The 18140-nt window shown below is 39.3% G+C and overlaps 2 protein-coding genes across 2 annotated transcripts in view; both read right to left on the bottom strand.

The window, feature by feature from the left end:
- LOC107711149 (dynamin-2) overlaps window positions 1-18140 on the bottom strand; it is a 49287-nt gene that overhangs the window by 4761 nt on the left and 26386 nt on the right. Inside the window, exons 10-17 of the mRNA XM_016516089.1 lie at window positions 13476-13614; window positions 8307-8393; window positions 8146-8216; window positions 6577-6625; window positions 5058-5090; window positions 1143-1253; window positions 332-441; window positions 139-250 (exon numbers count right to left, since the gene is read on the bottom strand). Of these exons, the coding sequence (XP_016371575.1) occupies window positions 139-250; window positions 332-441; window positions 1143-1253; window positions 5058-5090; window positions 6577-6625; window positions 8146-8216; window positions 8307-8393; window positions 13476-13614 (712 nt within the window). The remainder of the gene's footprint in view (window positions 1-138; window positions 251-331; window positions 442-1142; window positions 1254-5057; window positions 5091-6576; window positions 6626-8145; window positions 8217-8306; window positions 8394-13475; window positions 13615-18140) is intronic.
- Window positions 16817-17831, bottom strand: LOC107711215 (calumenin-B-like). The gene is made up of 3 exons (XM_016516154.1): window positions 17593-17831; window positions 17320-17513; window positions 16817-17118 (listed from the first exon to the last, which is right to left on the bottom strand). Exons 1-3 carry the CDS (start codon window positions 17811-17813, stop codon window positions 16832-16834), a joined length of 702 nt encoding a protein of 233 aa, XP_016371640.1. The 5' UTR covers window positions 17814-17831; the 3' UTR covers window positions 16817-16831.

Here is an 18140-nt window from a genome sequence, read left to right as displayed (position 1 = left end):
TGCCTTGAAGGTGAGTAAAACACAGCCTAATTTTCATTTTTGGGTGAACTAACCCTTTAAATGTGTAGACTTTGAACTCTCAATAATGGCATGCAGAGTGTTTTAGATTGTACGTGTGTTCAAACTGAACATTAGTACCTGATCTTTCTCAGGATAAACGCCTGCTCGAAGAAAAGAAGCTTTCCAGCTGTCCATGTCCTCCTGCAAATCACAGGCCAGCTCGATCTGACGCAAGTCCTTATACACGTTCCTGCGAGGGGGATCGAACACATGAAGCGGCCAAACGCCAAACCAAAATACACAAACACAGAGAGTTGCAGTCAGCCCTGACCTTTGCTCAGTGTTGAAGATTGCAAAAATATGCTTAGTGGACATGAAGCCTTTCTCCACGTCTCTGAGCTTCAGGTTGTCCAGAGGAAGCATGTATTTCTTCTCTTTTTCCTAGTAGAGCGGGATGAGAGAGGGAGAGTTGCAACAATCTTGTAAACCACTTCACAGTGGTATCAAAAGCTGCAGCGTTCAGAGATTCTAAATACGATATATAACAATGGATGTATAGAAAAGTGCTACTTGAAGATTTTTCAAAACATCTTCTTTTGTGATTATATGGGTTTGGAACGACATGACAGCGACTTAATGACCGCATTTTCATTTTTAAGCGTCCAGCCGCCCTCTTTCCTCCCCCCCGCCTGCCCAGTGTTCAGACTACCTGTTCATCATGCTGCAGCTGAACAGTAGTCCGCACATTGGTTAGGCTGGGCAGGGACACACACACCCGTGGCTCGAGCAAAAGGACTCTACCATTCGCTGCTGGACAGGGGGGGATTTTACATATAAACAATCTCTCTTGGGGAATAAAGTGAGACATATACACTGAAGTTGCTTTGGATGAAAGCGTCTGCCAAATGCATCAAAGTACACATTCATACATTTATGTGCTCCCTGGGAATGAAACCCAAGGCCTTGATGTTACTCGCACCACACTCTACCAGTCAAGCCACAGGAACTTTGGAAAACAGCTAACGTTTGCACTAATTTCAAACACACATGAAGTCTGAGCCCAACTTGAGTGGCACAAGTTTTAAGCTCAAGCGAAAATGGAAGGGACTGTAAACGAGAAATGGAGAACAGATGAATCTCACCTCCTCGTCCTTGTACCAGGAAAGCGATTCGGCCGTCAGGATGAACCAGTACTCCTTGGAGCCGCCCTTCATAATGCTGATGTTGAGGGTTAGCCAGCCTTTACGGATCACCTGTGGGACAGAGGATGGAGGGGGTGGAGGGTGTAGGGCATGCCACAAGAGTGGGGAAACATTTATGAGATCCACACAGTCTTTGTGCTGGAAAGCTTGTGTCCTATGCTGAACAAACCTGAAAGCTCTATTGTGCAAACCTGTGCTTGCCTGCTATGGAAATATTTTGTGTAAGTTTGGTTGCCTTCTAATGTGGCTAACGTGATTAACTAAATAACTATGCTTTGTACGTTACAGCAGTGGTTCTCAACTGGTTTTTGAAAATTCACTGAAAATTTTCAGGCAAAATTGGTCCCTTTTTTTTTTTTTAATTTTCACTGAAAGTTTGCAGGCAAAATGGTCCATTGTTTTTCAATTTTGTTAAAACTTTTTTAGGCCAAAAAGGTCCATTGTTAGTAAGTTTCATTGCCAATCCCTAACGAAAATTAACCATGGTTTTATTATAGTAAAAGTGTAGTAACCATGCTTTTTTGGCGTATTGATTATTAATTGTATAACAGTTTACTACAAATACAATGGTTAAACTATGGTTAGTGCAGCGAAACCATGGTTAATTTGTTGTTACTATGGTTTAACTATAGAAACCATGTTTTTTGGTTTTAATTGTAGTACAAAACATAGTTAATTTTCATAAGGGATATAGCAATGCATACCACAGAAATCACTTTTTTAAAACAAAAAGCATTATGTTTGTCAACATAGCGAATCTGCGTGTGGAAATCTTCCGCCCTCACGCAAAATTCCCAATTGCATAGATTCCTTTTGAAATTACTACATTTCGTATGTGAAAATTTGCCGAACTATGGAAAATGTGGGCCCATCGATATGCAAAAATATTAACATACAAATAAATATAAGTTAAACCAGAAAAGTGATTACTGTAACTGCATGAAGAACAGCAGTGGTGTGATTTACCAACATAAACCAATATGTTGTATCAGTATTAGCATATTAGCAAAAATTCCATTATATTTGCACTTTATTATTCGCATTTAGCTTTAGGTTGGGAACCACTAGACTACAGTATCTACTCTGCATGGAGTCAGAACATAAGGCAGCAATTAAAGCTTAGTCACAAATAAATGCTCTAGAAACTCTGAATATACACTAACAAAACCACTGGGGAGTGTCTTGAAATAGAGCAACAATAAAAGAACAAAGGAACAATTTTGTTGTGCTTGTGGATTTTTTCCCCTCTACAGTTCTTTCTAAAGCACAGAAAGCGTGACGGCAGATGCCATCCAGACCCACTGGCCTGTCACAGGAACAGGGGTCAGAGGTTAGCAGTGGTATGTTAGGGTCAAATTAGTGAGTAAAATAAAGCCTACAAGCTGGTAAACAAAGGAGAACGCCGTTAGTGGTATTAAATGGAGAAAGACAAACACTCAAGTGTGAAAACCTATTGAACGGGAAGGAATAGTGAGAGAAGATACAGGTAAGCGGGTTGTACTGGTAAACAGAGAAAAGGTACAGGAGCTGGAGGAATACAGGGTTAGTCAAGGAAACGGGAGGGAAAGGGCTTCCAGATTTCAGTGGTAAAGGAATCTCAGTGCTATTTTTGAGGATTAAAAATGGTCTGTAACTCAAGGATTATGGAACACTGATCAAAATTAATCTTATTTACATTATTAATGCACATTCCAGCTCCGTTCCGGTACTACATCTTACGTCGTAATACCACACGGCATCAATGACACTGAACTTTTTCCATTAAAGAAAGAAATACCACAGCAAAATGTACTGCAAGCATTTCTGCGGTACTATCCCTTTGCTCCCTTTCCATTTTGCTTTGTTCTCCGTAAAAACGGAGTCAAACTGAGAGGAGGGGGTTAGAGTTAGAGTTAGAGAGTGCCAACAGAAACAATGCAGACATAAAGCTATGGCAGGCTATATAGATTGTTTGCCTTGGTGGGGAAATGCCATCAACCTTCTTAAGAAACTTGATAACCATCTCTGAGAGGGGAAAATGACAGAAGAGAATTGATGAGAAGAAAAAACACCAGGACAGTACGGCTCAGGCGTCTCGTGCTAGGATGTACTGTAGCGACCCGAACAAAAGACCACAAAAACGCTCTCGAATATCTTTTCATTAGACAGAAACCCAGCAAATATCCGTGGTCAGAGCCTGGCTCGGGCTCTGTATTCTCTAACATGGATCCAATTTCCCTTTGCCGCCCACAACTGAAAGAAATGAGAGCATGACCCTATTTTCTGTTGTGTTTGGATTTCACCGTTCTTCCACGTTGCACATTCTGACTGCTGTCTCTAAATTACACCAATTAATCCTAATATTATGTACATTTAAAATGCATAATTATCAACAAGTTAATCAAAGAGTTGGCAAAATGCAATCAGAAATTTAATTGAACAGAAATCTGTTGATAGAAGGGATGGTTTTGAATTAAAGATGAGATGATTACCTGTGAGAGGCGACTGTTAATTACCCCAACAGAAATCCCCCAATTAACTTTGCCCCAGAAAGGATTTCTCTAAGGTTGAGCAGTTAATTTATTAAATTAGAGTCAATTGATTAGCAAAAGGAACCCGATACTGCCACATTCTGGTCATTACTGGCACACCAAGGGGAAAAGAAAAAAAGAAAGAAAAAAAAAACCCCCAACTAAATACCAGCTAACTCTTATGGTAGGGCTGGGCAATATTTTGATGATCTAAAATAAGCTTGGTGTAGATATAAAATTAAGCAAGTTATTATTGTGATGACTTTAAGACACTTTCATTTGGCCATTACGTTTTCTAAAAGGTTTAGTTTTGTGATTAAGATTCAATTCAATTAAATGTAATTGGAATTCCAATTCAATTCACTCTGCCCACTTCATTTAATGGTTTCAAAACTATGATTCAATGATTTTTCACCTTAAAAATGCTCATGCTCTGCGTGGCACTTTGCATTTATTAAAAGCAAATAAACAAATCTAAAGGTAAATGCTTATTTATTACTCTGAATTGTTACACAGCATATGAATTTAAATTCTTAAATTAGTTACTCTTCATTTAGTGAAAAACAAAAAACATGCCTTACATTAATTAGATGATTATTGTTTTACTTTTGAATCTACTTGACAAAAATGGCTGTTTGGCTGCAATGATATTAAATATAGCTAAAAGGTTCAAACATATTGAGATTTTTTTTTTTTTTTTGGTCATATAGCCCAGTCCTACCTCAGACATATTGTTAGTATAAAGAAATAATCATATTTTAGTGGAAAATAATTGTGATTAGCTCTTTATGGCAAATGTATTTGAAAATCTATGAAAAAAAAGCATGAAGTCATTAAAAATGCACACCACATACACGTATAGAAAACCCAAACACACTCTACATGTCATATTGGGTTTGAGTTTTGCTCTCTAGTATGATTGGATGTTTTCTTGGCCCCACCCACCCACCATATCCCCATGGTGACGTAGAGGCTGATTCTCCACAAGGCAAACTCTGCTCACCCAGCCAGGGCCGCCAGGACTCACATCCAGCAACAGGACAACCGAGGCCTCCATTTCACTCCATTTTCTCATTAGAAAAAAGGTTCTTTTCATGCATAAAAATACACTGATATATGAAATTAAGAGTGCACTGTGACATGTTCTCAAAGGAATGGTTAGTAATGTTCTCTCGGTTTAATTACTATAATTACCAAATGTTAGGTGATGCCACTGATTACAGTGGGCATTTTATGGTGGATTTGACGTCAGTTACTGATTACTCGTAACTGAAATTGAAAACCTAGCCTTGATTAAAATTTTTATTCCAGGTTCCATCATTTTGGTTTTTCCACCAGACTATACCTTCTCGGCTTCGCCTTCTCTCAGGCCACCTAGCTGCAGAGTGAAAGAAAATCCATCAGCTTTATAATTCTCGCCGGCAAGTTTACACACAGACATCCCACCCACACTGGTAATTATGAGTTAGTTGACCTGTTACGGCCTCAGTTCTCCTGACTGGATGAGCGCTGGTGACCTCTAACTGGGCGTGGCTTGTAGCTTTGTCGTACTTACCAGTATTTCACCCTGCAGTGATAAGGAGGGACGGGGGTGGGGGCAAGTTTTGGGGAGAAGAAATGAGACAGAGACACAGAAAACAAGCAAGGCAAGAAAGGGAAGACAGTGCAGGAGGATGGTTAAGAAAGACACGTTTTTCAAATGGAAATGAAAAGGTTTGAAGGGGACAAGGGTGTGATGTAGTGAGTCAAAGAACAGAGAACAGTCACAGTGAGAAAAAAAAGTTGGAAGCAGACACAGAGAGAGAGACAGAGAGAGAGGGGGAGAGAGAGAGAGCAACAGAACAAAGTTACATGCAATTAGATTAACTGACAGTACCACAAATCAGAATTATCTATTAGGTTGAGTCATTGTCACGGCTGGATCCATGCACATTCTGAATTACACTTCCAACAGAAAAAGGAAGCTTGCATTAAATTAGGGCAAGACTGAAACAAAAAACAATGCATTGATTACTCATTTGTCATGCGTCAGTGTTACTAGCAGCTAGTACTGCTGTGATGCTAGTGAAAGCAGAGTTTCTCAAAAGCGGAAGGAAATGAAAGGGAATGTCCCCGTCTAATAACACAGTGTACTTTCAAGTTGCTTATGTCATTTCCACTGAAACCTTCATACATGATAAATCCATTTTAGGCTCATTTATTTTTCTAACTGGGTTAGAAAAATACTCTTTAGTGGCAAGCAATGTTCATTCAAATGAAACAGTCCACATAAATACTGTGTCCTAACCAGTGACAGAATTCCAGCTGTCAACACAAATTGTAGCGTTATGCTTCACAATATCAGCCATCCAGAACATAGAGCTGTTCAGTCATGATGTCAGTTATGTCATTTGTGTAGCAGAACAAAAACATGAACGTTTATTTTTTTTTTAATTATCCAAATCTTGAAAATGATTGTTAAAATCCAGGATTTAGTACTACAAGCTAAACAACTTTATATATAGTTACACAGACTACTCTAGGTGGGGATGCAAATAACTTTTTGTGGTCGGTAAAGGCAAAAACTCTGGTTTAAATGGAAGCCTCAGGCTTTATCGCTCATTGCATTATGTCGCACCTGGTAAGGACACTGTGTAAAAGGGTGTAGTTGATAACATTTATAAGATATAGAGACCTTGGGGAAACATACTGTTCAGTTTTTAATTACAGGGGGTAGGATTAAAAGGGGTGATGTGGAAGGGGTCCCTCAGGGTTCAATGATAGGCCCTTTCGTGTTTAATTGGAATGGTGGAGGGCGTGATGGTGTTGGAACGAAGGAGTGTCAACTTGGATTGAAGAGCATGTGAAAGCAGAGAAAAGTGTACCTGGTTGGGAATGGCCCTCTTCTTGTTGACGATATTCCTTTGCTGGGCGCTGCAGATGGGAAAAACAGACAGAAAACACTGATTACGCACTGATTGCACACCATTGTCTGTATTGTTAGAATACCACAACAGTAAAATTATGATTTGTGTAAGCCTCCTTGGCACTCTGGGTGGGAGCAATTCTGCTCTGAGGTAGAAAGGAGGAATGGGGCAGGATAAAAAAAAAAAGAGGAGATGGGTGGTCTGATTAACATCTGTCTAAGATGACTGGGTGTTTAAGGGGGCGCTAGCGCACCTGTTGTTGCTGTACCCTGGTATGGTACCGTCATCCATCCGTCTGAAGTCAAGACTGAAAGTGACGGCATGAGAACCGTTAAAAGAGGTGCCCTGACAAACTCACGGCATGCGAATAGGGACACACGCAGGGCGAGCAGGGTCAGACAGGCTTGATGCTGTAGGCGACCTTTGTCTCAACTCTTGAATGCTCTACAGTAACCAACTGAGCATGCAAACATTTTACATGCAATAAGTCTTTAGTTGTACACTAGTTTTCTGAGAGATCAAAGACATGCACTAATAATTTTAGTGCATTTATGTTACGTCCAATGCGTTAGCCATAATGCACAGGCATAGGGACCTAATCTGAACTTTTTACTTTTTCCACTGCACTGACAGTAAACAGAAGACACAGTCCAAACGTGACTTCTAGAGATTCTTTAACAGGTTTAAAACATCTTGAAAGTACCTACAAAATCTATATACAACTAAATATTGCTGTTGATGCCCGAAGAGCATGATAATATAGGATGGGGATGTCAGAAAAAATTTAATTGCAAAGAGGGAAATGGGATTTTTAATGTTTTTGAAAAAAAAAAAATCTCTTATGCTCACCAAGCTGCATTCATTTGATAAAAGTACAGCTAAAACCGTAATATTGTGAAATGTTATTACAATTTAAAATATTTTCTATTTTAATATATTTTAAAATGTTATTTATTCCTGTGATGCAAAGCTGAATTTTCAGCATCATTACTCTAGTCTTCAATGTCACATGATCATTCAGAAATAATTGTAATATGCTGATTTGCTGCTCAAGCATTTCTTATTATTATCAATTATGAAAAGTTTTTGCTGCCTAGTATTTTTGTGGAAACCATGATACATGTTTTCAAAATTCTTTGATTAATAGTAATTTTAAAAATAAATAAAATTGAAGTCTTTTGTAATATTATGTCACTTTTTAACAAATAAAATACATTTATACTAAACTAAACTAAACAAAATAAATAAGAATAAGATAAAATAAAATAAAAATATTTGTGAAGTCTGACCCGAACCTGAATAAATTGTGAATTTTTTGATGGCTACATACCATTTTATTTTACCGTTGCTTTACATGTTGGCCACATGGCCACTTCCTTTTTAAATGAGTCAGAATAAACTGCACTGCAAACCAGTCTTGCAGACAGTCAAACGTCCAAATACACAAGAAGCACTGCTAAGGTTAGGGGTCAAGCTTTAAGGTGAGAAATGAAACCCAGAATGTGCCGCACTGGATGCTACACATACTTTGCAAATCCAATGAAGTCCTCATGGTTGGTGTTAATGTATGACAGCTCAATGTCAATCAGCAAAAGGACCTGGTAAAGAAAACAATTTTGCACATTAAGAAAAGTTATGAAAAAAAAAACAAAGTGGTTATAGCGGATCTTCTCTCGCCAGTCTCGCACCTGGTCCTTGGTCTTGTTTTCTCTCTCTCTGACGTAAGTAGTGACAATCCTCTCGGTCTCTTCTCGCAGTCTGGGGTAAGAGCCTAGCTGTGGGGAAAAACACCAGATAGATGCAGGCTACGGCATGTACACATAGCCACACGCACACGTGCATAAACACACACACACATTCTGCAATGTGAAAGCGGTAAGAGCTAACCACGATCAGACCTTTTCACACAGGTCGATGTGAGGACTAGTTTTCGCTAAGCCACCATGCAAAAGAGGAACCAATGCAAGAGAGAGCAGGCATGCGCACACTCACACACATGAAGATTTGAGTATTTCAGCAAGTAGTGCATGTAAGACAGCATTCACTCCCAGCCAGGAATGGACAGTGAATCAATAAATTAACTTCTAAGTGCAGTAAACAAAATTTAAGGGATGCTAGGGTTGGGAATCGAGAACCGGTTACGATACCATTGTAAAATACTACAGCCAAATGATGATGATATTTTGTTCTGTTAGGTGTTATTATATGACTTCTTCCACTGAAACGGCCAGAACACTGCGCTCTTGAATCTACAGCACCAAGGCAAAAGATGTTATGTTTAAGTTATATCTTTAGACTCTTCTTACGAATCAAACTCATTGACCTTAAATGGCTCACTTGCTCACTGCATCAGTCAGAGTAGTTCATGAAATAACAACAGACTTGGAGGAATGGAAAGTCATTATTTATTTTTGGACCTATTAAGACTTAAAATAAACCAAGAACTGTATGTCGATAGCAGCAATAGAATATCAACACAATAATTAACAGTTGTATCTAACAATTAATCTTTTTTGATAAATTGGTAATTGAAGAGACCAAATTGGACCCATTGGACTTAAGAGACAATAACTCAGTTTAGGCCTTTTCCACACTAATATGTTTTCGTTTGAAAACGCATCTTTTTTCTCTCCATTTTGCCCTTCCGTCCACAGCGAGATGGCGCTTTTGTCGAGGGAAACTGAGATTTTTGAAATGCTCTCCAAAGTGGATAAATCTGAAAACGCAGTTTTCGCCTTCTAGTGTGGACTGTGAAAACAAAGGCTTTTGAAAACGATGACGTTTGTTTAGTCATATGACACATATTGTACCACCAATAGATATCTATGTGTATACCGGTAATGTGCCTGTTATGTGCTATTCACTTTCACACTACTGCTAAAGAATTGTGTTACTTTGTACACTCTCATATCACAGTCCTGCAAAGATGACAGAAAATTTATTTGCGAATGCCGTTTGCTGAAAAACATGAGGACAGTTGCATTTTATATCAGACATACAATTGTGAGTGAGTGCGACCTGAACACGTCAGTGAATGGTCAGATATTTTTCTTAAATAAAGTGTACAAATAGTAGATTTTGTTGTGATTTGAATTTTACAAATGTTACCAGCATAGCACTGTTTAGAATTTTAATTCGTAAGAATTATTTACTATTTTTTGTAATAATATATAGTATAATGGTAGTATATAGTATAATATCATTAGGATCAATAATTTGGCTCTTGCTTAAATGTACTAAAATAATCATTTTTTCGATCAAGTAGAATTGGAACTAGAGCAAGAATTGGTAAACTCCGTACGATTCCCATCACTAGTTATTAAAACATATAAATCTGAAGTGATAAGAATTGCATGTGAAATGCAGGAAATATTTGCACTTTTTTGAGATTATATGCCCAACAAGACTCTTCCAAAACTGAGAGTGAAATAGCGATTTAAGAAAGGAAAGAATGGGAACATTTCAAAAAGTATGTGACATTCGAGAGGGAGGACAGAATCAAGTAATGCACTGCAGTTCCACCTATGACCACAAGATGGCAGGTGAATGGTTCTTTGTTGCTATGACAACAGCAGCAGCCTTTTGTGTCTGGGGCAGGAGGCAAAGCATCTGTTTCTGTATGTCTTTTACTTCTACAGTCAGTGGTTCAGGCTCACTGATGCTCTACTCAAGCAACAAAGAGTGAATAGGGGTGATGTGCCACTGACAAACACTGAAATTGGGGCTCTAAAGCTGACTCAGCTTGGAAACGCCCAATTTTTCCAAAACAATCTGGATGGTTTTTATTGGTTTGATTCACATGGGATATGAAAATGTAAGACTCATTATGAAACAGAACTTCGAACGAGTCACATGGACACACTAAGGGTGTGGCGGAGAGGGCGTGGCTGACTGATAAAGGTGGAAAGCTGGGTGGGTGGCAGCGCGTGGAAATGGAGGAATGGGGAGTTTTTTTCACTCCGCCTAATCTCGAGCCGCTCCTGGTTACCTTGTTGGCACTTTTCCTGACGAGGGTGGTGAGTTCGGACACCACCAGGTCCACACATTTCAGGCTGGGCTCTTTCAGTTTGCGGATCTGTTTTTTCACTATAGTCTCAAAGGCCAGATCAGGGGTGAACAACCCCGTTCTGAGGGGGTCAGGGTGATGCCAGTGGGCAGGGGGGTGAAGAAGTGTTGAGGTGTTAAAAAAAGGACAGAAAAAGAGAAAGAAGGGGAAGAATAAAAAGAGAGGAAACTTTTAGTTGATTAATCATTGCTTATCTATGAACAGATACAAACTAGGTCCAAAAGGGGGAGCCGCAGGTTTTCACATCCATGAATTATGTATTTTTTTTGCACCACAATAAACAGACCCTAGAAAAGCTTGTTTACTCAACGTCCAATATAACTAGTCTAAAATATTAGCATTTTTACACACCAAAAATATTCCAATGCTACTACACAGTATACATATTTGTACATTTATTAAATATTATAGGGGTCATATGATGCTTTTTTAAAGATCATTATTTTGTGTATTTGGTGTAACAGAATATGTTGACATGCTTTAATGTTAAAAAAACACATTATTTTTCAAATACTGTACATTATTGTAGGTCCTCTATGCCCCGCCTCTCTCAAACGCTTCGTTTTCTACAAAGTCCCTCCTTCCGACAAGCGCAGTCTGCTCTGATTGGCCAGCTGACCCAGTGCATTGTGATTGGCCGAACACCGCAAGCACTCGTCGGAAATGTAACGCCCCTTACCATAATCGCGAGCTTCATCTTTCAAAATAAATGTAAAGACAGAGCCCGAAAGGGGAACAGAGTCGCGTGACAGACACAGTGATGAAGCTGGTATGTGTTTGCAGTACACAAGCCACGGTTAAGACAGCTGACTCCACTGTGATGTGACCCTGTCTCTCTCTCTCTCTCTCACACACACACTCACACACACACATGATGCGCAAAACTCCGCATTTGAACAGTCAATAGCAAATACTTAAACTAATAACAAAACATACTTACAGTAGCTGATTCAGAAGCGCCAGATTGTCATAGTAAAGTCAGAATTACCTCCTCTCCTAGGTTCACGAAACGGTCGTCCATAAAATGCATTGCTGTTCTGTTGTAAGTAATTTTAAAGATTCCTAAATGCATCTACTTTCGGAAGGCCAAATATAGTGCTTTTGCTTTCGCCTAGAAACACACAGCGTCTCCTTGACATGGCTGCTTCAACACTAACTGCGGTTACTGAAACCATGCTTTCTTTCTTTGCGTGCACATTTGGGCCGCATTGTGCTAATATTTCCACATAGTGAGGTAGATATGTGGGGGCGTGTTAGAACGAGCCGTTTTAGGGGGGCGTGGCAGAGTCTTAACTTTGATAAAGAATATCTCTTTGGTTTTGAGACTTTAGTCTTTGCAACTTCAGGGATCTTATCTATGCACAATCAGCTTGTAACACTCCAAAGAGAAAGAAAAGCTTGAAATCGCATCATATGACCCCTTTAAAACAACTGACCTCCAAAAAAAAAAGGTGACAAAGATTCATTGTATTTTTGGAAGTACCGGAATCAAATGGTTTTCACGACGCTTGGTTCTGTTAAAATCACAATGAAACAGAAGTAGCAACATATCTTTTTTTCCATATTGTAACATGCATTAATTAATTGGTCACAATAAGATCTATAATATGTATTTATATAATAGATAGGGTGAATTTTCTTTTCACGCTGACTTTAATAGTTCTTCTACATCTGTATTCTTCAGCCAATGTGGAGAAAACACAAAATTTGTATTCTTAAGCCAGACACACACCGGACGAGAAGCGCTGTGCCGCATCGCATCTTTAAAATTCGAACGCACTGTTTTGAACAATGTCCTGAGCCGTTGCTGGGTGCCACGGACAGATGCTGAATGGCGCCGCTGATATGTGTACACGCATATAAAACAATGTGTTCGAATTTTAAAGACGTGACGCGACGCTGCGCTTCTCGTCCGGTGTGTGTCCGCCTTAAGTTAGGCTTGGGGAAAAAAAGTTAGCGACACAAATATGCGGACGCAAATATAGATCTACTTAATCTTAAAGAGACCTTCAAACCAATGAGTTGTTAATTTAAATTGGTGAAAAAGACTCACAATGTACTCTCACTGAAGTAATTATGAAATTACATGTACATATGTAGTTAATTCTAGGCCTGGGCGATAAAACGGTATCGGTATTTATCGACGATACACCTTCATCGATAACAATAGAAAAAATTTTCGATATAGTGCATGATATAGGCACGTGCTATGAGTGACACAGACAGCCCACGAACACATGCTGTAATGAGTGCTGTGCCTGCCTGTGATGAGGAGATTGTGAATAAAGAATGAATATTAGTCGAATTTAAAATAAAAAAAATTGCATTTGAATGCAAAAACGGTGCAAAAATTCGGTGTATTGTCACTCGAATCATTAAGACCTCACCGATCCCACCTTTACTTAATATGCAAGCATCTTGTGAACAAATTTCAGACTTGGTGTGAACTGGCCTCAAAAAGCCCTTACATTTCATTTTGACCCTTGGCTACAGAGGTGCTTAGAATGTTGCAGGACCCCTGGCTCGTCCCTTTTAGACCGCAGATGACCAGAGAGTGAAATTCTCCGCTCATCTCCTTGTCACAAGACCATCACAACACCCCAACACACGACAGCAGAGCCAGCGCACACGGCAGCCGGGGGGGTCGAGGGGGTCACACCGCCACACAAACACGTACAACCTCCGACTCTCGCTCTGTGCTTTCCACCGAAAGCCCCGTCTGTTTGTCTCAGGTGTAGTGTGACCCCCTCATAGGAAGCCCCCCGGTGGCCAGGCTGGGGTACTGCAGTACCTTGTTGGTGCACTGCCTGACTGTGTTGATGAGCTCCTGAATAACCAGATCGATACATTTCAGACAGGGCTCTTTCAGCTTAATGACCTGCTTTTTCACCATGGCTTCAAACGCCAGATCTGGAGTGAACAGCCCAGTTCTGAGAACGCACAGGACAGACAGACAGCAGGACGTAAGAGGACAGAGATGAACAGTGAGGAGAAAAACAAAACAAAACAACAAGTGCCAAAAAAATAACTCAAAGACAGATATTTGCGACAATGACATTAAAATAGAACTGAAACCGTGTGAAGTTAGGATACTTGGAGGTGAAGTGGAGGGAAAGAAGAGGATAAAGTTTAGCTCACAAAGACTAAAACAAAAAATAAAGTGAGTTCAAAATAATAAACGGACAGATGAGCGTGGCTCGCTGTGGGGAAAAAGAAGTCAATTAGACATTTCAGAGATATGGTTTCTCTTAAAATCACTTTAGGCCATGCCCTCATAACACCGTTTTTGCAGTCGTAGACCAACATTTGAGGGTCTCACAAGAGAGACAAATCACAGGCTAACTGATGCTCACTTTGGTTGTAGACATGTGGTAAGCAACTCAGTTGAGTCTGGGTCATAACCAAGAGCAGAAAAGGGTAGAGTTGGACACGACAGAGTCCACATTTTCCAGACTATATTCTCATGGTCTCAATTTTGGTCCTTGAGTCCAAGATCACATCTTCATGTTCTTGGTCCTCAAGTCCGAATTCAAGATCCTATTTTCAAGGTCTTGGTCCTTGAGTCAGAGTATAAGATCATATTTTCTTGCTCTTGGTCCTCGATTCTGAGTTCAAGACCATATTTTCATAGTCTTGGTTTTGGTCCTTGAGTCCAAGATCACAATTTCATCGTCTTGGTCTTAGTCCTCAAATCAGTTCTTTAAAGGGGTGGTTCACTGTTTTTTTTCTAGGCTTGATTGTGTTTATGGGGTGCAGTCTAACATGCGTTAATGCTTCGTTTTTTAAAAAACGCATTATTTTTCACATAATTTACCTTTATTCCACACCGCTCTGTCCCTTCTCTGAGAAACACGCTGATCATTTCCTTATTTTATGAAGCCCCTCCCTCAGAAATAGGCGATGGGCTCTGATTGGTTAGCTAGCCCAGTGTGTTGTGATTGGCTAAACCGCCTCTAGTGCGCGTTTCAACGTCCCGCCCCTCGCCTCAGCGGCATGTGCTCCGGTTGTAGTGTAAACAACGGCGTCTTGCAGATATTGTTTATGCTCAAACAGCAACATTATACACTAACTAACGTTTAAAAAGTGAAATCGCAATCAACCACCCCTTTAAGAACATATTTTCATGCTTTTGGTCCTAGGGCCTGTTTACACCTGGGCACTTCATGCGTTTTCTCTGATCGGATAGCTATCCAATTGTGAAAAGACCAGGTTTAAATGCCCTCTGAAACGCTTTCGAGATAGACTTAAATCTGATCACTCAAACCACTTCAGAAGGTGGTCTGGGACTTTGATCTTGAAATTAGCTGATGATGAATAAAATGCAGCGCATATCTGTTGATTTCATTGAAGTGAGCTCGGGTAATTTTTTTTATCCATTTTAACAAAACATATCGATCAGAGAAAACGCATGAAGTGACCAGGTGTAAACAGGCCCCTAGAAACCAAGTTCAAGGACTCAGGAGCATGTGGACTCTGTCTTGTCTTGGACTCTTTTTCAGCCTCAATCTTAACTAGAACATTTTTATGTTATTAGCACAATCTTGTAGTATGAGCAACTACATTATGAACAACAATGTGCTGCAAACAATGATAGAACAAAAGGTGGTGAGAGTAAATTATTATTTTTTTAAAATATTTTTTTAAAATGAGGTGCAAAAATATATGTCCGCAATTGATATTGCATGTATAAAATCTGCATTTTGTTATTGTATTCTGCGCATATCTAGTTATACAGACATCACACAAATTTGAAGTTTAGTGCCTCAGAATGTGGAGCCTGGAGTGGTTCTTGATTACAAAAATAATAAACCAAAAATAACTGTTTGATCAAATGTTCCTATATAAATGTACTTACATGTATAAATAAATATTGTATTTTCTATGGACCCTTTTTCTGTTAGTAAACATTGTGACGTTTTTCTGTGGGCGGAGCTTAGGTGGAGGCAGAAAGATTCCCCTGACTGCTTCACTAACGCTAGCTATGAAGTTTGTTAGCTTGTTTTTTTAACAATGACTGGAGAAAATCTGATTTTACCTGCATATGTAAAGTCACTCGTTGTCCGGGACCGCGATTGTTATTTGAAAAGGTTAACTTTAACGGACAAAACCAGATCGGCCGACCTGTACATGCTTACTCAAAACTTGGACGATCTGACAGGATTCAAGACAAACTCACCGTCTATCTAGTCATGAAGATGTATATACATTTCAATTTCAGCTGGCAACTATTTTTACAGCTACATTATTATTCCAGTCACAATTAACCACAACAATGTATATACAATTAAAAACGATTAAGCATATAAATCGTCAGTTTGTTGTTTTACACACATGCACACAGACATTATTTCATACACGACATAGTCGTGAGATGCAAGAAACATAGACATATGGCAAGAAATCTGTAGACGCGCCCATAACAACATATTACGTCGATTCTGGCACCCAACATCACAACAAGATGATATTTTAAGCTCCTTATGAAGCCGAATCTGTGCTGGTTTGAATTGGCCGCCTCCAGTTTTCCCTTTGTTTTGCCTCCAGATAGCGCTGTGACGTAATTGTGACACCCTAAAAGGGTCTATATAATGAGATATATTTTCCAGAATGTACACTACTGGTGTAATTCTTTCTTTTTTTGAAAGAAATTAAAACTTTTATTTAGCAAGGATGTGTTAAATTGTTGTTGTTAGAAAAGATTTATATTTTGAATACATGGTGTTCTTTTTAACTTTTTATTCATCAAAGAATCCTGAAAAAAAGTAAAGTAAAAGTAAAAGTAATTTTCCCAAAAAATATTTGGCAGCACAACTGTTGCCAACATTGAAAATTCTAATAATAAAGCAGCATATTAGAATTATTTCTGAAGGATCATGTGACACTTCATACTGGAGTAATGGCTGATGGAAATTCAGCTTTGCATCACAGAAATAAATGATATTTTAAAGGATATTAAAATAGAAACCATTATTTTATATTGTAATAACATTTTGCAAGATTACTGTTTTTTTTATCAAATAAATGCAGCCTTGATGAGCAGAAGAGACTTCTTTAAAAACATTACAAGTCTTACTGATCCCAAACCTTTGACCGGTAGTGTATATCATGATTTATGATATACATATTGATATTCTGCCAACGGCCTCTTTACAGATGAAAGTCTGTCATACGGGTCTGGAACAACATGAGGGTGAGTAAACACTGACAAAAGATAACAGCAAAGGTATATGGAAGACATTTTTTAGCATTCTGATTGTCCAGACGTACCAGCACTATGATATCCTTCATGTAGTCAAACTCCTCTGGGTGAAGAAACGCTGTAAACTCTTCCTTATTGGCCCTCATGTCACCATCATAGTTAGCCATCTTGAAACGACGCTCATCTCTGGCCATCATCTGCCTGTAGTTAAAACCATCCTTGGGATCTGCTTCATCTAAACACATGATGTTAGTCTGGATTTCCAGCTATTCATAGTAAATGTGATCTTTTTTCTCTTTTGACTTGACTTAAATCAGTTGTTTTCAGGTCAGACATTGACTACAGAGTCTTAACAAATGGATTTGATTTCAATAGTAGATAGTCAGTCCAAAAGATCGAACTGAAAACCAAATTGTTTCAAACACATCACACACACCAAGGATGTAGCCGTAGGTAGCGTTCTTGTACTCCTCCCAGGAGACATAAGCGTCTGAGTTGTGATCGTGAGTCTGCCACTGCCGCTCCACATCGTCATAGATCCATCGCTTCTGAGCTTGTTTGATCCAGCGTTTCATCTCATCAGCGGTCACAAAGCCGTCATGATCCTCGTCAATCTTTTCTGCAATCTTACTGTAGATAGAAAGAGAGAGTGAATGATTTGGGGAACTTTCTGAAGTGAAGAGCTCATCAAAATGTGGTGTGTTTTTACCCCAGTCTCTCTTTGCTCTCCTCTGGCGTGAGCTGGTCGAAGGTCTTTGCCTCCTCTTGCCCAAGAAAAACCTCGTGGTCGTAGTTGAAGTTCTCCTCATCATTGTGCTCATTGTTGCTGAGGGGGGTGTCGTGATGGACGCGGTCCTTCTTCAGCATGGGTTTGCTGGAGGACTGAAGAACGCAGAGGGCAACGACCAAAAACAGCGGCAGCAGGTCCATCTTCTCGTACACTTTTTTAACACTATCAAAAAGCAGCAAAATCAGTAATATGTATATATGTACACACATGTATATATGTGTGTGTGTGTGTGTGTGTGTGTGTGTGGGTGGGTGTAAACAGACAACATTGTCTCACACACACACACACACAGTAAATTCTGTATAATGAATTTACACACACACACAGTAAATTCTGTATAATGAATTTACACACACACACAGTAAATTCTGTATAATGAATTTACACACACACACAGTAAATTCTGTATAAAGAATTTACACACACTCACTCTCTCTCTCTCTCTCTCTCACACACACACACACACA

Source organism: Sinocyclocheilus rhinocerous, unplaced genomic scaffold, assembly GCF_001515625.1.
Source record: "Sinocyclocheilus rhinocerous isolate Xijiao unplaced genomic scaffold, SAMN03320098_v1.1 scaffold115, whole genome shotgun sequence".
In the NCBI taxonomy this organism is placed as follows: domain Eukaryota; kingdom Metazoa; phylum Chordata; class Actinopteri; order Cypriniformes; family Cyprinidae; genus Sinocyclocheilus; species Sinocyclocheilus rhinocerous.
This window is presented reverse-complemented; position numbering and strand designations above follow the sequence as displayed.

Bases quoted from the DNA above. Each gene is read 5' to 3' on its own strand.
- LOC107711215 (XM_016516154.1), bottom strand. From the start codon at position 17,813: ATGGACCTGCTGCCGCTGTTTTTGGTCGTTGCCCTCTGCGTTCTTCAG. The intron at 17,514-17,592 runs GTAAAAACACAC...TTCTATCTACAG, and splicing joins GAGAGCAAAGAGAGACTGGG to TAAGATTGCAGAAAAGATTG. The intron at 17,119-17,319 runs GTGTGTGTGATG...TCATGTGTTTAG, and splicing joins TACCTACGGCTACATCCTTG to ATGAAGCAGATCCCAAGGAT.